Raw genomic sequence first — 22,894 nt, 5'->3', positions numbered from 1 at the left:
CAGGGCCGAGACTTCAAGATTTTAATCATTGGGTTTTTTTGTGTGGGTGTGGCAGTATGTTTATTCAATGAGTATAGTGTTTACTTACTCTCCATAGTTTCCTTACTCTGCATAGGAAATTTTGTTTTAATTTAATTATTTAAGACTTATGCTCTTTATTCCTCTGAAGGACTTAAAGTAATTTAGATAAATCAAATGTTACTATAACTAAATTAAAGTGTATTAAGTTGCCTTTTTCTGATCTATATATCAATTTAAGGAATCCACCTATTAAATATATTCAGTTTTGCATATCTTTGGGGGAGAATTTTTATAAAGGGGAATATTTTTTTTAATCAGACATGTGCTGCTAGTTGGCCACTGCTACAAAAGTCCAATGATGTGATAAATGCAAAGTCAATCTGCAGACTTGCTTGGCAGCCAAAAAGTGGGAAGGTAAGTGACTCTGATTTTTCCACCTTTTAAAAAATTATTTGTTTCAGTTCTTAACCAAGTTTGAATTTAAGAATAGTTTTTAAATTGTGACTATTTTATTTGGTTTATAAAATTTTGAGCCCCCAGCCAACTAATTAATACTGAAATGCTTTAAGAAACATTTCAGCTTTTTAAAGACTCTTTTAAAGAGTACATTTTGCATGAATGAACTTTATATTCTTCTTTAGATCTGTGTTTGATGGAGTGACTCTGGAAATAGTCTTGTTATGTCCACTCTCACCACTAGTATCTAACATTTTGGAGGTATACTAGGAGATACAGTCAGACACTAGAAAGGTGTGAGAGGTTTGGTTGGAGGAAGGAGAATTCTTGTCTGCAAATGAAATGCTTGTATTTAAGGAGATTCCAAGCAAATGAACTGCGGGAAAATATTAATTAAAGAGGAAACTTGAGTAAGGTAGCTGTAAGCAAAATTAATATTCAGAACCAATAATCATCCTGTATACAAACAGCAGCCGTTTAGAAAATACAGTAGGATAAAATAACTAGGGACAACTTTGTAAGAAATATGAAAGATCATTACAAAGAGAACTTTAACATGCTAGCAAGAGTTGTTAAAGAAGACTTGTGAAATAGAAAAACATCCCATTCTTAGAAAGGAAATTTTTAGTATAAAAAGAGATTTAGCCTTGGATGGTGTACCTCAGTTGGATTGAGTGTGGGCCTGCGAACCAAGGGATCAAGGTTCGATTCCCATTCAGGGCACATGCCTGGATTGCCAGCCAATTCCTGGAGGGGGATGCATGAGAGGCAACCATTCATTGATATTTCTCTCTCTCTCTTCTTCCCTTCCCCTTTAAAGAGAAGTAAATGGGGTCTTTAAAAAAAGATTTAATTCTTCCCTATATTATCCTGTAGTCTGCAAAACATTCAGGTATAAAATATCAGATGTTTGGGGGAATCAGATAATGCTGACTTTAAAATCCGTATGGAAAATTAAGTCTTAAAAAAATAGTGATAGAGTCTAGCCCAGTGAGATATAACAAATGATGATGCTATGGGAATTAAAAGTTTGCTGCTGACTCCTGAGTAGACAGATAACCTATTAAACAGAGAAATGGATTCATTATGCATGTGATTTGGTGTATGGTAAAGGTGGAGAAAAGGAGATTTAGTAACCGTATTGCCAAAGGGCATGAATACCAGGAAGTGAATCATTTGAGGACCATCTTGGAGGCTTCCTACCATATGGTGAATTGGTTGTATTCTTTCAACTTTTCTGTATGTGCAATATTGAAGAAAATTAATAAATTTAACATAAAAAGTAAATATTTTAAAAAATATTTTATTTTATTTTAGAGGGGGGGAAGGGAACGAGAAAGAGTGGGAGAGAGACATCAATGTATGGTTGCCTCTCATGTGTCCCCTACTGGGGACCTGGTCTGCAACCCAGGCATGTGCCCTGACTGAGAATCAAACCAGTGACCCTTTGCTTCACAAGCCCATGCTCAAGCCACTGAGCTACACCAGCTAGGGCAAAAAAAGTAAATATTTTTATATGATTAAAGATATTTCAGAGTCAAAGGACAAGTTTGGAACAATATGACAAAGAGCTAACGTCAATAAGACACAGAATTCTTACAAATCAATAGGATCCCAGTAGAAAGATGAGGGAACACCCCGTGAGATTTATGAATTGCTTAATAAAGCTAATTAGGTCTTCAAAACAGGGGAAAGATTGGACAAGGACATGACCAAATAGTATATAGAAGAAGAAATACAGTTGGCTTTTAACATGTGAAAATAATGCAGCCTTTCATACTGAAAAATACAAATTGAAGCTATAGTGATATTTTTTTTTCGTTAATCATGGGGTCAAAGATCAAAAGTTTGATTATATGCTATGTGGATGAGGGTGGGTTGTTTTTGTCAGAATTAAAGACCAACAGTACTACATCTAGGCTTGTGTTTTATAAACATTTATGTATATGCACTACAGGGTACATATAACAAAAATGTTGCACCACTGTTTATAGTAGCAAAAGATTGGAAACATCCAAAATGCTCATTAATAGGGAATTAGTTAAATAAATTGTGGTATTCCTGAAAGTGAAATACTCTACAACTGTTAAAATGTGATATATCTGTATATTCTCACATGGAATAATCTTCAGAGAAATTAAGTAAAAAATATCAAGCTATATAATAATAGGTATATAAAAATGCTGCTATTGTGTATATACATGTATATATTTACATACACATTCTTGTATAACCTATGCTTATATTTGCCTTTGGGAAGTAAAAACAGAATTTAGGTATGAGAAGGAGACTTGCTTTTCAATGTATTCCCTCATGTGTCATGTGAACTTTTAAAAGTGTACATTCTGTGTTAAAGTAATGAATAGTTGGGGAATCCAGTATGTATTTTTTTGCTTACAAAACATTGATCTGATTAATTTTTTTTATGATTTTATTTACTTTTTAAAATATTTTATTTATTTATTTTTAGAGAGGGGGGGGAGGGAAAGAAAAGGAGAGAAAGAGAAACATCAGTGTGTGGTTGTGGTTGTCTCTTATGTGCCCCTACTGAGGACCTGGCCTGTAACTCAGCCATGTGCCCTGATTGGGAACTGAACCGGCAGCTCTTTGGTTTGCAGGCTAGCACTCAGTCCACAGAGCCACGCCAGTCATGGCTGTTTAAATTTTTTTAATGTTATTTTTAATCCTTATTCAAGGACATTTTTTTTCATTGCTTTAGAGGGGGGAGAGAGAAGCAAACATTGATCTGAGAAACTGTAGTCAGTTGCCTTCTGTACATGCTCTGACTTGGGATTGAACCCACAACCTGGGTATATGCCCTGACTGGGAAGCAAATCTGTGACTTTTTGGTGTATGGAATAAAGTTCCAACTAACTGAGCTACACTGGCCAGGGCTGATTAATCTGGTTAATTTAAAAATTAATAAAATTAGCATAGTTTTCCTGTTCGTAAATAATAGTTTAACATGGAAAGAATGTATCATTTTAATTTTTTCTGCTAGTCTATTTTTTTTTTTGAAGAATGGATAGGAGGATAAATTTCCTTAGTATTTGCAAAGTATTCTGGCTTTGTTTCTTTTCTTCTGGTAAATGAAATTAATTTTAGATTCAAAGGGCTTAGATGCCTTAAAAAGTAGTATTAAAAATACTAGTAACTACGGGTACTTTGTTTTTCAGTGCAAGCAATAGAGTGACTATCACCTGTTTATTGCTTATCAAAACTTTAAGTAATTTCTGAGTTTTGTTAGATGCCAGTTAAAGTATAAATTTGCTCTTATGTTTTGTAAGCTTATTTGGACGCATTTTCTGCCTTTTTTTCCTTCAAGTTAATGTAAACTTTTCTTCAAACTGCGTTTTATCTTCTCTAATAGTTACTAGCAGTTCCTGTGGAAAAATCTGTTAAGCTATATAGAAGAGAGACTTGGAGTAATCAATTTGATCTTTCAGATAATTCCATCTCTCAGGTAGGTTTTGTAAGTGACACTTTCAGTAGTCTAAAGGGAATATTTAATGCATACTTTGCCTAAATATACTTGTAGTTAAATATCGATAGAAATGGAGAACAACTGTAGACTGTTACGCATGTGTCCACCTTCTGCCTCTCAGTCTTTCTTCAGTTAGCCAATAACTGGACAATAGGTAGGACTTTACTAGGTCCTGTTTGACCCTTCTTCTTTGCAAAATTTGATAAGAAAATCTTTTAATTTATAAGAAGTCAAGTTTAACCGTAGCATAGTATTAGAACAAGTTATTCTCACATTTTCAGTAATTGACCTTTATTTTTAAATGAGTTTTATTGAGACTTGTAATCATAGACTCTGGAATTTTAGATCTGGAAAGGTTGTTGATCTGTATTCTCTCGCTCTCTCTTCATCTCTCTTTCATACACCTATTTTGCAGTCAGGGAAACAGAGGCCCAGTAAGTGAGCAATGGTCTAATAAGTTTCACTTATTAGTTCTCTGTATGGTGATGGTGAGTGCCAAGAGGAAATCTTGTACTTAACCTCTCTTTCCAGGGTAATAATATTTTTTTAGACTTTGCTTTTAAACTTGTGCCAGTATAATTTTCACATGACAAATTCATAGCTGCTAGTGAGAAGTGAAAATTACTGAAAAAGAAGTAAGCAAACTTTGTCTTCCCATTTGTGTATCAGATCTAATTAGAAGTTACACAGAATACATCAAATAAGGGTTATTAAAATTTGAATTTGGTGAGTGATTAGTTTCAGATTTTATAAGATCGTTTATTGTTTTTCTTTATAGACCCTCAATATAGTAACCTGGTCTCCTTGTGGGCAGTATTTAGCTGCGGGGAGTATTGACGGTTTGATTACAGTTTGGAATGTGGAAACTAAAGATTGCATGGAAAGGTATGATGCGATATATATTTTGTCCCTTGTTTATTTCAAGTAGACTTTTGTTTGTTTATGAGATATTTCAAATTTGTAGTTACTAGATTGTCAAAATGCAAACAAAAACCGATTAGTGTGTCAAAAGTCATTTAACCTTTTTGTTGATTGATTTATTTGACCACTTTATTTTTTAATTACAGTTGACATTTAGTATTATTTTATATTAATTTCAAGTCTATACCACAGTGGTTAAATAATTATATAATTTATGAAGTGATCCCCCGATAATTCAAGTACCCATCTGGTACCATATGTATTTATTACTTCTAACCTTTTCTTCCTAAAATTTACCTAAAATATGTATAGTTTATATTTTTCGTGACAGTGTTTTAAGAACTTACTTTTTATTTTTAGAGTAAAACATGAGAAAGGTTATGCAGTTTGTGGCCTGGCCTGGCATCCTACCTGTGGTCGAATAGCTTATACTGATGCAGAAGGAAACCTTGGGCTCCTGGAGAACGTCTGTAATCCCAGTGGAAAGACACCGAGCAGTAAGGTAGTAAACGTTGTAGAGCAGTTTCTTCAAAGTCCTTCTGTGGTTGTATAGATTTTGAAAGTACCACAACCTGCATTATTATCTTGGAAAATTAAAATTTATGTGACTATATTTAGTAGTGATCCTATAGTAAAGAAAATTGGTTAGCCTGATGTTTCCCAAATATATTTTATTAAGAAACTATTTTCCCTCCATATAATGCCTATTAATATTCCTCAAATTTCCAAGGAATGCCTTTGTGAAATACTGTTTTCCTATCTTGTTGTTCTGAGGATTGTTAGTAAATACAGGCATACCTCAGATGAATTGGGGGTTTAATTCCTGGCCACTGCAAAAAAACAAATACCATATAAAGCAAGTCACAAATTGTTTGGTTCCACAGTGCATGTTAAAATTGTGTATCCACTATACTGTAGTTTATTAAGTGTGAAATAGCATTATGTCTGAGAATACAATGTATATACTTAAAAATACTTTATTACTAAAAAAACGTTAACTATCTTCTGAGCCTTTGGTGCATTGTAATGTTTTTGCTCATAGAGGGTCTTTACCTTCAATTTGTAAAAAATGTAATATCTGTAAAGCACAATAAAATGAAGTATGCCTGTAAATGTTTTATAGCTAAAGATTAAAGTTAATTGTAACTTAGTTTTTGCCAATAAACTTTTTCTGCTCTTAATTAGCTTTAACTCTTACAGCTACCCATATATCTCTAAAGCTTAGGCTTACTAAATCTTGCTTTAAATAGTCTACTCAAGAAAAAAGTGAATGAAAAAAAGATGAGTCCAAAAAGAGAAAGACAAAAAAAACAGTCCACCTTTTTTTATACCTCCTTCTTTTTGTTCATTATTCTCTCTACCTGGCAAGTATACCAATTTATATTTCAAGTCTTGGTTTAAACTTGCAGTTAAAGTTGCACTTTATACATGTTTTTATTTCTGCCCAGATACCTGGTATGTGAAACCTCCACTAAAACTATACTAAAGGAATTTTAATTTTTTAAATTTATTTACTTTTAGAGAGATGGGAAGGGAAGGAGCAAGAAAGGGAGAAACATCGATGTGAGAGAGAAACATTGATCAGTTGCCTTCCACAAACAACTGGGGAATGAACCCATAACCCAGGCATGTGCCCTGCCAGGGTGTCAAACCAGTGACCCTTTTGCTTTGTGAAATGATGCCCAACCAACTGAGCCATACCGGTCAGGCCTAAAGGAGTTTTTTTTTTAATGCATAATCTCATAAGGCCAAGGAAGACAGTTGAAGTGCTGATAATAATAATATTTGGGAGACCGGAAAATAGAAGATGATTGGAAACTAACTTGACCTTTTCAAAAAGTTGAACCCTAAGACCTCAGTGGAGAAAAACTGAGGTGCAGTTCAGTTTGTCTGGCTGACGCCCCATAGATTCAGCATTTGATAGCATTAGGTACTTGTAAAAGTGGGTTGAAAACGGGAGGGTTGTAAGTAGATCCTTCCAGTGTGAACATCGGTGTGCACAGCTAGGTAACTCTCCTTCCTCACCCCTAGACACATTCTGGTAGAGTGCTGGAGATTTATTCTTTAGTAAAGGTAAAATAGGGGTGTTTGGTCCAGGCACACTTTATAGTTACTGGCATTAGGTGAAGGGAAAATAACTGTACTGAAAAGGATTAAATAAAACTGTATATGGTTAAGTGTTGAAATACCCAGTTCACTTTTTCTACTTTGCTCCTGGGGCATTGTCAGCCAGTCACATGCTTTTCAGGTTGGAGATTGGAAGAATCATGTTAGGGGAATTTGTTCAAGAAAAAAAGACTTAAGGAGAGAAAAGATTCTTAACTCCAGGAAAAACAAAAAGTTGTAAAAGAAAGAAAACATGATCATAAAATAATATGCTATATCTATAAAATGAGAGTAAGCATAATGCAGCATCTAGAGTTATTGTGAGGATTTAATAAATTATGTATAAAGAATTAGAGATCAGAAAAGGGTGATTAGGAAAAATTCATGCGAGTTTTGTACGCTTGTGGTTAGAAGGTCAACACAGTTCCTAGAAAGCTAGAGTAGTCTAGGGAAGCTTCTTTAGTAGAGTTAAGGAAACATTGCCTCAGTAAAAGATCTGATTAATCTGATAACCTCTCTCAATAAATTTGTAATAACGTCATTATTCAAATACCAGAAACTTAGAATCACACACCCTGCAAGACATCCAGAAATACTTCACCAGGTGAGGATGACAGTGAAGAAGTTTGAGATCCTGCTGAGGAGGCTAATCAGTAGGACCATGTTACTGGTCCAGAGACCTAAAGATACCATTGGTATAAAGAAGACATTGTGAAGCTACAAGAATGCATGGAGAACAACCTTACACCCAATTCAACCACCTATTCAAAACAACCCAGTCACAGATGTGCTGGGGAAAGTAGCTTTTAAAGATTTTTCTGGAAAAATGTACACACTCAGATGGTTACAAATTTGTAATAACTCGAGATAGATTTGTGCTTTGAAAGAATTAGTCCTGGAAGCTAAAGAACGTGTTAAAAATTCCTACAAAATCGGGGGAAAAAAACCACAAGAAACATCCCAACTTGCATAAGAAGCCCATGACTGGTTACCTCCATGTCTTCAAGAAGAAGTGGCTCCTGTTCTCCCAACTGCACCCCAAACTCAAGAACCAGGAGCTGACCAAGGTCCTGTCTAAAAAAATACAAAGAGCTCCCAGAGCAGATGAAGCTGAGATAAATTCAAGATTTCTAGAAGGAGAAACTAGAATTTGAGGAGAAACTGACTTAATGTAGGAAGGACTACCCTACCCTGGTATAGTTCAAAACTCCAAGAAATCTGTGGTCCTCCAAAAGAGCCCACCGAGAGCCCAAAAGAAGTTTCAGGAAAATGTGAAAGTGAAGTTCCCCAGAAAACTTTTTCTGAGAAATAAAATTCTATAGAGAGCCCTGACTGGGTGGCTCAGCTGGTTGGAGCATTGTCCTGTACACCAAAAGGTTGCAGAATTGGTACCCAGTCAGGGGGCATATGGGAGGCAACCAGGCAATGTTTTTCTCTCATTTCTCTGTGTGTCTCTCTCTCTACACACACATTATCTCTCTCTCCCCTTCTCTCTCTAAAATCAATAAATATGTATCCTTGGGTGAGGATTTAAAAAAATTCCTGGGGAGACCACAAAGCCCCCAGGGAAGGAACACCAGGGGTTTTACCAGGATTTGTGGTCGAGTAGGGAGCTGTGAGACCTGGCCCTGAGGGGGGAATGGTGGTGATCAGTAGACACTGGCAGCACATCCTACAGAGCCGTAAGGAGCATTATAAGAAGCAGGCTGAGGAGCTGCAGAAACAGTGCAGGGTAGACCTGCAATCACTGGCTCAGGAGTCCATCTCCTGAAGAATACCCTGCTTACAGAGAGAACTTACAGTAAGCAAAGAACATGAACATGAATGGAGCCTGAAACCCCAAGATCATCAGGACTAATGTGTAGTCTCCATCAGCAAGGACTGTGCAAGAAGAGCTTGGACAGGAGCAGGGGCTGCAGGCTCCAGAGACAGAATCATCAGACTGTTGGGGCCGTTCTCATGACTCTCAGGAGAAGAAGAGGAGGAAGATGCGGAAAAGGCAGTAGCTCCGCAGACTCCAGCAGTGGCGATGAAGATGGAGAATGTGAGGGCAGCAGCTCCAGTTCATCTCCCCCAGAGGATGCTTCTGACTCAAACTCCAGCTGAGCTTTGTTCATTCCCCAAATGGGACAGATAATTTCCCAACAAAAGTTCTTGGCATTGACATATTAAAAGGCTCTTCTCTCTGTCCCTTTTCATTTTCTTCTTTCTTTCCCTCCTCAAAAGAAAATAGGACTTGTTGGAAAGAAGAGATCTTCATAGGATCTTCTGGCTCTCCTTTGTACCCCAGTGCCACCTCCCTCCAGAGAAACTTCATGCAATTAAGTCTCTTAGAATAAACAGTGATATGAGTGAGTTGTGGAGGGCATACTGGACTGGACACTGAATTTGCTGAGGTTAGAAGTTTTACCTCTCATCTTCTGCCTGCCTGAGTCGTAGGGGCACCCAAGAGCCAATGACCCGTACTTTGTGGGATTGCCTCTCAGGACTCTTGCAGTGGAACTGGGAAGGGCAGGATTTGATTGGAGATAGGGTAGTTGCCTTTAAGAAAATTGTTGGGGTTTTTACTGTAGTTGCTATATGGACAAAATAATTTGTTAGGTTAATTTTTAAAAATCAAAACAGAATTAGGAGAGAGTCTAACAATACTTTGTAAATGTTGCTATTGTATTTATTTACCCATGAATAGCATTTTCCTGGTTGTAATAATATAAATACTGTATATTGATCCAACCAAAATGAGAATATATCTCTACTGGGTAGATTAGGGTAGGAGAATAGTATGCATGTATACAAGGGGACAGGGGTGGTTGGAAAATGGCACCAAACCTTTATCTTTCCGAGTAGAGGGCAGTTAGGATCTGTTAAGTAAATAGTGATTAAAACTGAAAAATTTTAAAAAGCACTGCAATATTATTTACAAATATGTAGGAAGGTAGCAAAAGAAACAACTAAGAGGCTCTGCAGAGTACTATTTCTATTTTTATAATACTGTTTGACTAATTGTTCATACAACATTGATAAAAGACAAAAAGTAAATTGAGAAATAATTTTTAGTTCAGAATTGCTCACTTTCCCCCTTTTTTTTACTCTTCATAGTACATATTTCTTTCACAAGAACTCTTAACACTTTACGGCCCTCACCATAAATGTAAGGCAAACACCTTCATTTTCTAATAAGAAAATCACCTCCCCAAATTTTTAAAAAATATTTTATTAATTTTTAGAAAGAGGGGAAGGGAGGGAGAGGAACATCAGTGTGTGATTGCCCCTTGTGCACCCCCCATTGGAGGCCTGGCCTGCAACCCAGGCATGTGCCCTGGCTGGGAATCAAATCTGTGGCCCTTTGGTTGGCAGGCCAGCACTCAGTCCACTGAGCTACACCAGCCAGGACCCCATGTATGGGTTCTTGAAGAGGAAATGCTTGGGACTCTAGAAAAAACCCACTGGGTTTTTAAAAAATATATTTTATTGATTATGCTATTACAGTTGTCCCATTTCTCCCCTTCGTTCCCATTCACCCTGCACACCCTCTCTGACCCACATTTCCCCCCGTTAGTTCCTGTCCATGTGTCATAAATTCTTTAGCTTCTATATTTCCCATACTATCCTTGCCTTCCCCCTATTTTCTACCTACCATCTGTGCTACTTACTGTCTGTACCTTTTCCCCCTCTCTCCTCTTCCCACTCCCCCGTTGCTATCCCTCCATGTGATCTCCATTTCTGTGGTTCTGTTCCTGTTCTAGTTGTTTGCTTAGTTTGTTTTTGCTTTTGTTTTTTTGCTTTTATTTTTTTGTTTTTTTAAGATTTTATTTATTTATCTTTAGACGGGAAGGGAAGGAGAGAAGGAGAGAAATATCAGTGTATGGTTGCCTCTCATGAGTCCCCTGCTGGGAACTGGCCTGCAACCCAGGCATGTGCCCTGACTGGGAATCAAACCGAGATCGTGTGGTTCACAGGCCCACGCTCAGTCCACTGAGCTACACCAGCCAGGGCTGTTTGTTTTTGTTTTTGTTTTAGGTGTGGTAGTTAATAATTGTGAGTTTGCTGTCATTTTACTACACATGTTTTTTATCTTCTTTTTCTTAGATAAGTCCCTTTAACATTTCATAAAATAAGGGCTTGGTGGTGATGAACTCCTTGAACTTGACCTTAACTGAGAAGCACTTTATTTGCCCTTCCATTCTAATCGAAAGCTTTGCTGGATAGAGCAATCTTGGATGTAGGTCTTTGGATTTTATGACTTGGAATACTTCTTTCCAGCCCCTTCTTGCCTGCAAGGTCTCTTTTGAGAAATCAGCTGACAGTCTGCTGGGAATTCTTTGTAGGTGACTGTCCCATTATCTCTTGCTGCTTCTAAAATTCTCTCCTTCATTTTAGTCTTGGGTAATGTAATTATGATGTGCCTTGGTGTGTTCCTTCTTGGGTCCAACTTCTTTGGGACTCTGAGCTTCCTGGAAGTCTATATTCTTTATCAGATTGGGAAAGTTCTCCTTTATTATTCATGCACAGATAAACCAGGCGAAAGTGGGGAGTGAGACAGACTGCGCAACCCAGGGTCCCAGCATGGGGAAATAAAACCTCAAAACACTGATTGCAAACACCTGTGGGGGTTGAGGCACCGGGAGAGACTCCCAGCCTCACAGGAGAGTTCAGTGGGTCTAAGACCACAGGGTCTTAGACCACAAGCCCACCCACATGGGAATCAGCACCAGAAGGGCCCAGTTTACTTGGGGGAAGCAGCGGAAGGGGCTGAAATCCAACAGAGAGCAGAACAAGCGCCATTGTTTCTTCTGGGACCCTTCCGCTGCACATACTGTGTCACAACCCAGTGACTGGGTTGCCCGGCCCTGTTGAACACCTAAGTCTGCCACTCATACGTAACAGGTGCGACAAGACAAAAAAAAAAAGGCCGAAACAGAAGAACAGATCAAAGCTCCACGACAAATGTTAACTAAGCGACCAAGAGATAGCCAACCTATCAGATGCACAGTTCAAAGCACTGGCAATCAGGATGCTCACAGAATTGGTTGAATTTTGTCGCAAATTAGATGAAAAAATGAAGGCTACACTAAGTGAGATGAAGGAAAATGCACAGGGAACCAATAGTGATGGGAAGAAAACTGGGACTCAAATTAATGGCCTGGACCAGAAGGAAGAAAGAACCAAACAGAAAAGAATGAAGAAACAAGAATTCAACAAAATGAGGAGAGGCTTAGGAACCTCCAGGACATCTTTAAACATCCCAACACCCACTGGTTTTTATAGCCAGAAATTATGGGGACTTATTTTCTTGCCACTGAATCCTTGGCTTGGGGCCCTGGGGTGGGGCTGGCATTGCTTAATCTTGAGATATCTCCCGAATTTTTATTTACCACATGTGGGTATAGGACCAGCCCATTTCATGTCTCCGTGCCTCCTGCTAATCTGGATGGATGTGGTTTCTTTAATTCTGTAATTGTCAGACTTCCATGAACTCAATTTCTGATGGTTCTGAGTGATTGTTACTCTGTAATTTAGTTGTAATTTTGATCTTGTGGGAGAAGGTGAGCCGAGTTTACCTATGCCCCTATCTGGCAGCTTTGGTAAAACCTATCTTGTAGATTGTGACCCCCCAAATTTTTGACTGAGTGTATAAGCTTTTATGACTATAAGTGAAATAGTTACGTATGTTCTTATAGCATATAGTTATTTAATTAATCAAGTCATATGTTTAAATATATGACTTTAGAAATATTTTTTTTCATTTTATTTAACCACAGTTTTCCAGAATACCATCATATGTACTTCCATCTAAAAAGTGTGTGATAGTCCCTTTTGAATTTATTAATGATGTTCTCGTTAGAATTTTATACCAAACTAAGTTTATGTTGGCTTAATGTTTGTACAGTTTACATTTCCTATAGGAGTAATTTATGATCTCTGCAGTGTATCTGCTTATATTTCACTTTTGAAAGTGATTTCAAAAACTGTTTAGTGACATTCAATGCATGCAGTGGTATGTTTGTATTCCTAGCGAGCAGTGATTAACTCTGTTGGATATCCTTGCCTCCTTTGTTTCTGTTGGTTCTATTCTGTTTCCTTCTATAAGCATCAAAAAAATAAAAACTAGCTTTAATTGAGATTATTTAATCAAATATGTCTTACCTAAGTAGATTTTTGTTCAAAATAAAAGTAAATGAGAGAATTACCGGGAATTACTTTTGAGGAATAAAAACTTGCCTTAAATTTGGGTATATACAATATTTCTTTACTTGTCTGTCCTATACTCCTGCCCTATTTGTAGACTGTAAGGCATTTGAAGTAAGGTCTAAGTCGTATATAAATATAATCCTCATAAATACACTTACTAATTATTTTTTTTCAGGACATTTGCTTAGTAGAGTTTAAGGTGCATACTAAAAGATTGCCTTTTGAGTAATTGAGTTTATCATAATAGTTCACTGGTACTTTTTAATTTATATCTATTTCAGGTATCTAGCAAAGTGGAAAAGGATTACAATGATCTTTTTGATGGAGATAATACAAGCAATGCTGGTGATCTAAATGACAATGCAGTCGAAACCCCTTCTTGTTCAAAAGGAATTATAAATGATGAGGAGGATGATGACATCATGCTGGCGTCAGGTCGTCCAAGACAGCGAAGTCACTTCCTAGAAGATGATGAAAACTCAGTTGGTATGAATTGACTTGTGGATGTGATGATCCATCCTCTTGGTTAATCTTGTCAATTTTTTATTACAACTATTATTCAAAAAGCATTGGTTTTGTTGAATGTAGTTAAAGCAGTATGTAGAGGGAAATTAATAGCACTAAATACTTACATTAGAAAAGGTTTCAGGTCAGTGAGCTAAGTTTAGCAAACTAGAAAAAGAAGAGGAGGTTAACCCCAAGCAAGAAAAAAAAGGAAATAATAAATAGCAGGATTTTGTGAGATTGACAATAATAAGTATTTTTTGCTGTGCCTAATGCACTCCCACGTTTTTGGCCCAAACTTTTAGGGGAAAAAAATCTTTCATTTTAACTTTTTAATTCAATTATTATTCAATTGCTATTTTTAATTTTTTAATTCAATTACTCTTCACTTACTATTTATATTTAGAAACAAAACCAATTATTGTATTCCAGGGTATTATTTTGTGTGCAGATATTGTTACTGCTTTCTACAGTTACACTTTTAATGCTTAAGCATAAAGAAAAGAGTTTAAAACATTTATATAGATACATAATTAATACTGCCTATGTGTAATGTGTGTCCTTATTTTTCCCTAAAAAATTTGGGCAAAAAAAGCGCACATTATACATGGCAAAATATGGTATTTAAAAAGTCAGTGAAACAAAAATCTATTTCTTTGAAAAGATCAATAAAATTAATAAATCTCTATCCTGACTGATCACAAAAGAAAAACACAAATGACTGACATAAGTGAGGGCGGAGGGGTCGTCACCACAGGACCTGTAGATCCTACGTTATTGCATGTGGCCGCCACTAGCCACCTGTGGTTGTTAAAGACTTGAAATGTGGCCAGTTCAACTTAAGAGATGTTGTTAAGTGTGTGGTGCAACCAAGTTTTCAAAAATATTATAAAAATAATAATGTAAAATGTCTTAGTCATTTTTTACATTGAGTACATGCTGAAATTATATTTAAATGCAACATAATATTAAAATTAATTATCCCTGGTTTTACTTTTTAAAATGTGGATACTAGAAAATTTTAAATTGTGCATGTGGCCCATATTATGTTTCTGTAAGACAGTACTGCTATTAATATTAAAGGAATAATAGAATATTATGAGCAACCTTATGCCCATAAATTCAATAACTTAGATGATATTGACAAATCCTCTGAAAAATACAAACTCCCTAGCTAACTCACGAAGAAATAGATAACTTGAATGGTATTGTATCTGTTAAAGAAATTCAGATTATATATACAGATCTTCTAATAAAGTGCCTATCACAACAACTAACGTAATGTGTTTGAATGTTAACAAGTAAAATGCCAAAGTATGGCAGTAAGTTGTGCTGCATTTAAATCATTGGGTTTATACAATAGTAATCTTTAATGATTTAGTCTCAGGAGCTCATTATACTGCTATCTATATATTTTTTAGGTATAGGAAGAAAAATCAGTCCCACATAAATAGGTAGTTTGAAAAGGAAGAAGTATTTTAATAATTATTCAAATAATTATAGATATTCTTCTTTGATACTACACCAAAAAACTCAACATGTGTAAGCTTCTTAAATATTACTTGTGTGCTCACTTTGGCAGCACATCTGCCAAAATTAAATATTACTTGCAATGTGGAATCTGAAAACTTTTCAGTGAACTTTTCAACTCTATTACCTTAAAATCCATTGGTCTAACTCAAACTTTGAATGACTGTTTTACCACGTTTTATTTTATAACATAGGCATTTGGTCAGTACTGGTTGACTGAGGTTTGTGGACCTTCCTTAAATGGACACATTATCCAAAATATATTTGTTAGTATCATCAATCTATTCAGAAATTTTTAAATGCAGGGAAGCAATGAAACTCAGGTTGGTGGATACAGGTTTTCCAATATTCCAATTTTCATTTGTAAGCTCAAATCTTATCATTGGTAACAAGTTCTGTCAGTTATTCATGTTGAAGAAAATGTTTGCCGAATACCCAAGTCTGCATAACCATAGTTTATTTGGCATTATTTCAAGTAAAAGGCGTTTCATGTAAGTTCAGTTTACAACTCAATTACTTAAATGCTTTTTTTTTCTTTTGTGACAACTGTCATACTTTATGTAGACTTCCCATTTCAGAGAACATTTTAAATTATCTGTGTGGGATCAAGATTTAATAAAATCATACTTTACTGCAATTGCGTGGTGGTTACGATGCATTGACCACCAGCAGATTGGTTATCCTGACTCAATTAATGAGGCACCAGTCGTGTTAACCTCTGTTGCTTTTTCACCGTCAGGGCAAGTGCAAGCACAGGAAAATAACATGTTAGTGTTACTAAGTATGAATGAAAAGCTTATTAGATTTCGTAGTGCTTTTCTTTTTCCAGATCATTGGTATTTATGAGTCTCTAATTGTAATCCTTTGTATTTTAGATGTAACAATGCTAAAAACTGGTTCTAGTCTTCTCAAAGAGAAGGAGGAAGATGATCAAGCAGACAGCATTTACAATTCACCACTGGCAACAACATCCCAGAGGCCATCTTATGATGGGCCTATGCCAACTCCCCGGCAAAAGCCATTTCAGTCAGGCTCCACACCCTTGCACCTCACTCACCGATTCATGGTAAGCCTTGGATCTACACTTTTAAATACTTTTATCTCGTGTTTAAGCATTTTCTCTCACTATAGCTAATCAGTTCAGTAAAAATATTTTTAAAGAATTGGCCTGGAGCACTTCGGTTGATTTTAAATTTAACTCACAGCCTTAGTCTTTTTTCAACTTCATTACTGAAAATTGTGTTAAGTAAAATTTGCTCTGCAAAATGATATATAATGAACCTAAGTAAGTGTGGCCATATCTTGCAGTACCTCTTGACTATACCTCTAAACCTTACTGCTCATATTATATTAGTTTTTACATAGGAGATTACACTGACGCCAACATACTACTTAAAAAGTATTTTTTTAGAAGGGAAACTTTATAGTATGTTCGGTGATACATCTGTGGAAAAGAACTGTCTGCTCTTTTTCCTTACTCCACCCCACTGGAATGTAAGTTCCTGAAGGGTAAAGGTTCCTGAATATTTCCCTTTTGTGTACTGATAGCACTGAGAACGAAGTATGGCCCAGTCCGCCTTCAATACATATTTCCTGAACGGATAAGTCACTATTAGCTTCTTGTGTTAATTTTGAGGGCTACCAAATTTAATATTTCAATTTGTTCATTATTTAACATTTTCCACTGAGGACTTTGCTTACTGTCCTTTTTGGAAGTTATAGGCCTGGCAGAAATTTGTAAATATTAAAGGGATATTTTATTTTAATAAAACTGTGTCAGTAACTATCCTCTAATAATAATAAATCTTAATTTTTGATAATTGTCAACTATTTTATATATAAAGTTATATTTATGGTAGAGGAAAGGAAAGACTAGGGCCTCTTGGGAGCCTGTAGTGTACATTGTGGAAGATAAGTTTTTCAAAGTAATACCGATTTATGTTGCCTTAAAATGTATATTTTAATTCTTGTAATATAAACCAGTTATTTGGAACAGAAGAATGTGCTGTCATTTACAACCATACTTTTCAAGTAAATAAATTTTTGAAATGTTTCTTTTGAGAAATACAATAATTTGGTTGTTCAAAGGTCAGTTATAAAGTGTTTTTTTATAGCAATAATTTAAAATGTTAAATGAAATATTCCACTTTCTAATCGATTTGTGTTGTATGTACCTTCATCTATGAGGAGAAGAATAATTATTGTGGCTCCAATGTTACTGCTGTTACCTGAACGTTTAGAGGTAGATGAGCCGTGGCCGTTCCTGTGACTTAAACCCTGACAAAGACCGAGTCATAGTGTTTGTTCAGTGCACCGCTTCAGACTACTGACTCTCAGGGCTTTGGTTTCCTCAGACTTGTGTTTAACCTTACGTGTTTGTAGGTGTGGAACTCCATTGGAGTCATTCGCTGCTATAATGATGAGCAAGACAATGCCATAGATGTGGAGTTCCATGATACCTCCATACACCATGCAACGCACTTATCAAATACTTTGAATTATACAATAGCAGATCTTTCCCATGAAGCTGTTTTGTTGGCGTGTGAAAGCACTGACGAACTAGCAAGGTAAATGTGAGATTATTAGGAAGAATTTGTCACTGTTGAATGGTTAGATAGGTTGTTCAAATTCAGTACACAAAAAGTTAGTGAAACCAACTTACATCTTTTATAGTGTGGGATTTCAGAGCAAAGAATTTAGTGTAAATACCAGCCCACTCATAATTCCCCAGAACATGTCTATTTTTGCTTAATTGTCTCCTTTTTATATTTTCTAACTACGAGTCAAAATGACATCACATGATTTTAATGCAAGACAAATTGGACTATTTTTACATTATTATTATTTTTTATTAGTATAAGAATAATATATATTAATTGTAAACAAACAAACTTAAGTACAGAAGTTTTAGAAAATTAAAGCTTCCAAACAGAAAACTGTACTTGAATGAGAATTAAATTTAAAAAAAAACATTAAAAAAATAGAAAATTAAAGCTTCCTACAGAATTCAGCTTAGATATAACTACTGTTAACAGTGTATGTATCCATCCATATTTCTTTTTGTATGAACTCTCCTTTTAAATTTCCATATTGAGGTATAATATATATGTAATAAAGTGTACTGATTGTAGACTTACAGTTTGATAAATTTGGTAAATGTGTATGTACTCAGATAACCATAATCACAGTCAAAATAGTTTTATCACCCAAAAATGTTTCCTCATATTTCTTTGGAAAATTACTAATCTGGGTTTTTGGTGGTGTTGTTTTTAGTTTTGTCAATATAGATTAGATTTTAATCTTTTCTTTGAAAAAGAAAAACACTCCCTGACCAGTGTGATTCAGTTGGTTGGGCATCGTTCCTTGAAGTGAAAGGTTTCAGTCTGATTCCCAGTCAGGGCACGTGCCTGGATTGTGGGTTTTGTCCCTCGCCAGGGCAAACACAAGAGGTAACCCTCTGACATTTCTCTTCCTCTCTTTCTCTCCCTCCTATGTCTAAAATAAATAAAATCTTTAAAACACATATACACACACCAAAAAATGTTACTACTACTATTTGTGTTTGATTTAAAAAATTTTTTTATTCTCACCTAAGAACACTTTTTTATTGCTTTAGAGAGAAAGGAGTGGAGAGAAAAAAGAGAGCTTCTCATATGTGCCTCAGTTAGGGATCCACAACCTGAGTGAGAGACCCCCACCTGGGAATCGAATCCCCGATCTTTCGGCCAATAGGACGATGCTCCAACCAACTGAGCTACACCACTAGGACTATCTGTTTGATTATTTTTTAACTTAGTATATTTTGGATCTTTTATATATTTCAGTAGGTAGGGAGAGGTAGGAAGGTAGGTAAGTAGACGAAAAGTTATGATGGAAAAGCAGCAGATGCAGAGTTCCTTCTCTTTAAAAAAAAAAAAAAAGACATTTTGGCCCTGGCTGATGTAGCTCAGTGGATTGATTGCGGTTCGATTCCCAGTCAGGGCACATGGCCGGGTTGCAGGCCGGTTCCTGACAGGGGCCAGTTCCCAGCAGGGGGTGCATGAGAAGCAACCATACATTGATGTTTCCCTTCCTTTCTCCTTGCCTTCCTCTCTAAAGATAAATAAATAAAATATATATTTTTTTAAAAAAAGACATTTTATTAACCTTTTGTTATACCAGCCAGTTTCCTTTCTTCTGATTTTTTTCTTCAGCTGATTATAATATTTATACACTTATTCATAGATTTTACTAACTTCCAGATGAGTTGAAATTCAAACTCTTCTGATTAGATAGATTAGCTCCTCACTTCTCAAAGTGTGGTCCACAAACTAACAGTATGAGTTACTTAAGAGCTTGTTGAAAACAGAATCTCAGACTCCATCCTAGACCTGAATCAAAATCGGTATTTTAGCCAGATCCTTAGGTGATTGAGAATGTATTAAAGTCTGAGAGCCCTGGCTGGTGTAGCTCAGTGGATTGAGCGTGGGCCTGCGAACCACACGATTGCAGTTCGATTCCCAGTCAGGGCACATGCCTGGGTTGCAGGCCAGTTCTGGCAGGGAACACACCAGAGGCAACCATACATTGATATTTCTCTCCCTCTCTCCTTCCTTTCCCCTCTAAAAATAAATAAATTAAAAAAAATAAAGTCTGAGAAACACTGGGTTAGGTCATTTCTAAAAATAATTAAAAAATTTTTAAATTACAGTTGACATACAATATTAATTTCAGGTGTACATTAGGTCATTTTAACATTTTAATTGTTTTTTTAATTGACATAAAATCAATATTAAATAAACTAATTTAATATTGAATTAAATTAGTTTATTAAAATAAAGCACTTTTGACTTAGTGTCTCTAGCTCAGAATATCTTACATAATTGAAACTTATTAGCATGTACAATTTTGATTTCAGATACTCTTTGTTTTCCTAGATAAATATTTCATAACTATGTATAATACTAATTTTCATTTTTACATTATTGTTCAGAAAGTCAGTATTGCCTCAGATTAACAACACTATGATATATGCATTCCAAAGCCTAAGTTTAATAATTTACATATATGTGTGTGTTTATGTATATATATATATATATACACACATACATGTAGGCTTTATACATATATATGCAAAGACGAAGAAAGACTGGAAACAAATTATAGGCAGTGGTTGGTAATCACTAGTGGGATTGCATGTGATGTTTTTTCTTTTTCTCTTTTAGTTCTCCCATATAACTTTTTTTGGCAGTGAGAGAACTGTTGCCTAACATTTTGAAGCTTGCTTTTTAAAAATTTGGTTGTGAGTTTTGCATGCATTTATTTTTTTAAAGGTTTTATTTATTATTTATTTTTAGAGAGAACAGAAGGGAAGGAGAAAGAGAGGGAGAGAAACATCAATGTGTGGTTGCCTCTTGGCATGCACCCCCACTGGGGACCTGGCCTAGTACCCCAGGCATATGCCCTGGCTGGGAATCAAACTGGTGACCCTTTGGTTCGCAGGCTGGCGCTCAATCCACTGAGCCACACTGGCCAGGGCAGATTTTTGTATGCATTTAAAACCTAGGAGCATACTCTACACATTTTAGCTGTCTTTTTTTTTTTCCCATCTAACATTATGCTGTGATCGTTTTCCTGTATGTTTAATTATTCTTCAATAACATGATTGTTAATGGTTTTAATATAGTTCATTTTAAATATATTTCATAATTCTTAACGATGTTTCTTGTACTATTTGTGTATAACAAAAACTATTTGGTTTTGTTACTAGGTATCATAATTAGTATATACATATAAAATATCAAATATGAAAGCTTGATTGTTCCTCTCTTTTTAATTTTTAGCAAGCTTCATTGCCTGCACTTTGGTTCTTGGGATTCAAGCAAAGAGTGGGCAGTAGACATGCCTCAGAATGAAGACATTGAAGCCATATGTCTTGGTCAGGGGTGGGCTGCTGCCGCCACTAGTACCTTGCTCCTTCGATTGTTTTCTATCGGCGGGGTTCAGAAAGAGATCTTCAGTCTTCCTGGGCCTGTGGTGTCAATGGCAGGACATGGAGAGCAGCTTTTCGTTGCTTATCATAGAGGTAGGGGTTTTTGCCAGTCTTCTAGAATTTTACCATGACCTAAAGTAAATGCAAATTACTTAGCTTTTTTTCCATCCTTCTCTCTTTGTTTTCGATTATATACCTCCTTTTGCATATTGTTTTACATTTGAATCTAATATTTTAGTGTAATTTTTAAATGTATAGAATTTTATTGTGTTCACTAATAGCCATGAGAATGACTATTTTATTCTAAAAATAAAAACATTTTATTTGTAGAAGAACTATATTAGAGAAAGAATTTCAAGGTAGAGTTTGGTTAATTACTCTCGTGACTATATCTTAAAAGAATTTTCAGACTATAGATGCCTCAAGAACTAAACTAGTCTGAAGAAACAAAACGGCTTTGAAGTGACTTTTTTAAAAGTTGTTGCTTTTTCCCCACCTCATATTCTCTCTTCAGTCCCCACTATATTTAGACTGGTTTTATTAAGGTTACCAGTGATTTCTTTATGCTTATTTTTATAGAATAATTCTGTCAGAAATACTTTGTTTTCTCGACTTCAGTGACATCACTCTCCGATTTTCTTCTTTACCTCACTGATAGCTCCTTCGGCTCTTTTGGTGGCCCGCCCTCCGGTGCTGACCCCTCTTCCCTAGTGCTGTCTAGGTCAGGAGCCTTCCGTCTGTTGATTGCTTAGCCACAGTAAGAAGTACATTCTATGTTGCTATTTTCAACATGCCTGCAAATGCAACCGAAATAAAAGTCTCAAGGACAATATTTCTTCTTTGATTTAATTTTTTTAAATGATGGTTCCAACTCTGAATTGATTCCATGATTCATATGTCAAAAAATACAGTTTGAGAAACTGTCCTGGGGGATCTCATTATGAGTCATGTCTTTAAATACGTCCATGTGTCCATGACTTCTAAATTAATATCACCAGCTCTACTCTCTTCTTGTATTTTCATTCAGACTTGCCCACTTGAAATATCTGTATAGGTTTGGTACATAGCTCAAACTTAACTTGGTCCTAATAAAACTGATACATGTTTTTCCTCCAGACTTGCTTCTTAGTTACCCCATCTTGGTAAATAGCATTCTGTCAATCAGCTGCTCAAGCCAGGAGTGCAAGCGTTATCCTTGATTCTTTTCTATCTGTTCCCCGCCCCCCGCCCAATCAACTCTGTCAATAAGATCGTGTCATCATGTCAGTTCTTTGGAGCAACACATTCCAAATCTGTCTCTTGAGCTCCTCCACTAAAACCCCAGCCCTACCCACATCTCGTCTCCTGGACTGTTGCAACAGCTTTCTAACCGGTCTTCACCTTCAGTTCTTCATTCTCTAATTCACCTCCACATAGCAGCCTGGATAATCTGTTAATAACATGCACTCCTTCACTTAGATTCCTCTGATGACTTCCCAGTGCTTTTAGAATAAAATTCAGACCTCTTATCATAGCTGACAAGGTCCTACAAGATGCGATTTTTACCTTTTGAACCTCATCTCTCGCCACTTTTTCTCTTGATGCTCAGTCTGACCATATGGGCTTCTTTGTATTCTCCAAACTCACCAAGCTTGTTCCCACCTTTGGACCTTTCATTCAGTGTGTTCTGTCCGCCTACTATAGTGCTGTTCTTTCCTAACATTTCGATG

The 22,894-nt window shown here is 36.0% G+C and overlaps 1 protein-coding gene across 1 annotated transcript in view; it reads left to right on the top strand.

Moving 5' to 3' along the window:
* The window catches only part of WDHD1 (WD repeat and HMG-box DNA binding protein 1), a 62,768-nt gene that overhangs the window by 15,520 nt on the left and 24,354 nt on the right, over nucleotides 1-22,894 (top strand). Inside the window, exons 7-14 of the mRNA XM_037054348.1 lie at nucleotides 340-435; nucleotides 3,848-3,940; nucleotides 4,740-4,846; nucleotides 5,243-5,384; nucleotides 13,462-13,666; nucleotides 16,090-16,280; nucleotides 17,597-17,781; nucleotides 21,037-21,278. Coding sequence (XP_036910243.1) covers nucleotides 340-435; nucleotides 3,848-3,940; nucleotides 4,740-4,846; nucleotides 5,243-5,384; nucleotides 13,462-13,666; nucleotides 16,090-16,280; nucleotides 17,597-17,781; nucleotides 21,037-21,278 — 1,261 coding nt within the window. The remainder of the gene's footprint in view (nucleotides 1-339; nucleotides 436-3,847; nucleotides 3,941-4,739; nucleotides 4,847-5,242; nucleotides 5,385-13,461; nucleotides 13,667-16,089; nucleotides 16,281-17,596; nucleotides 17,782-21,036; nucleotides 21,279-22,894) is intronic.

The sequence above is a fragment of the Sturnira hondurensis genome, unplaced genomic scaffold (genome assembly GCF_014824575.4).
Source record: "Sturnira hondurensis isolate 20B ecotype Veracruz unplaced genomic scaffold, ASM1482457v3 Scaffold0008196, whole genome shotgun sequence".
NCBI lineage: Eukaryota > Metazoa > Chordata > Mammalia > Chiroptera > Phyllostomidae > Sturnira > Sturnira hondurensis.
Note: the sequence above shows the minus strand (reverse complement) of the source record. Positions and strands in the feature narration are given on the sequence as shown.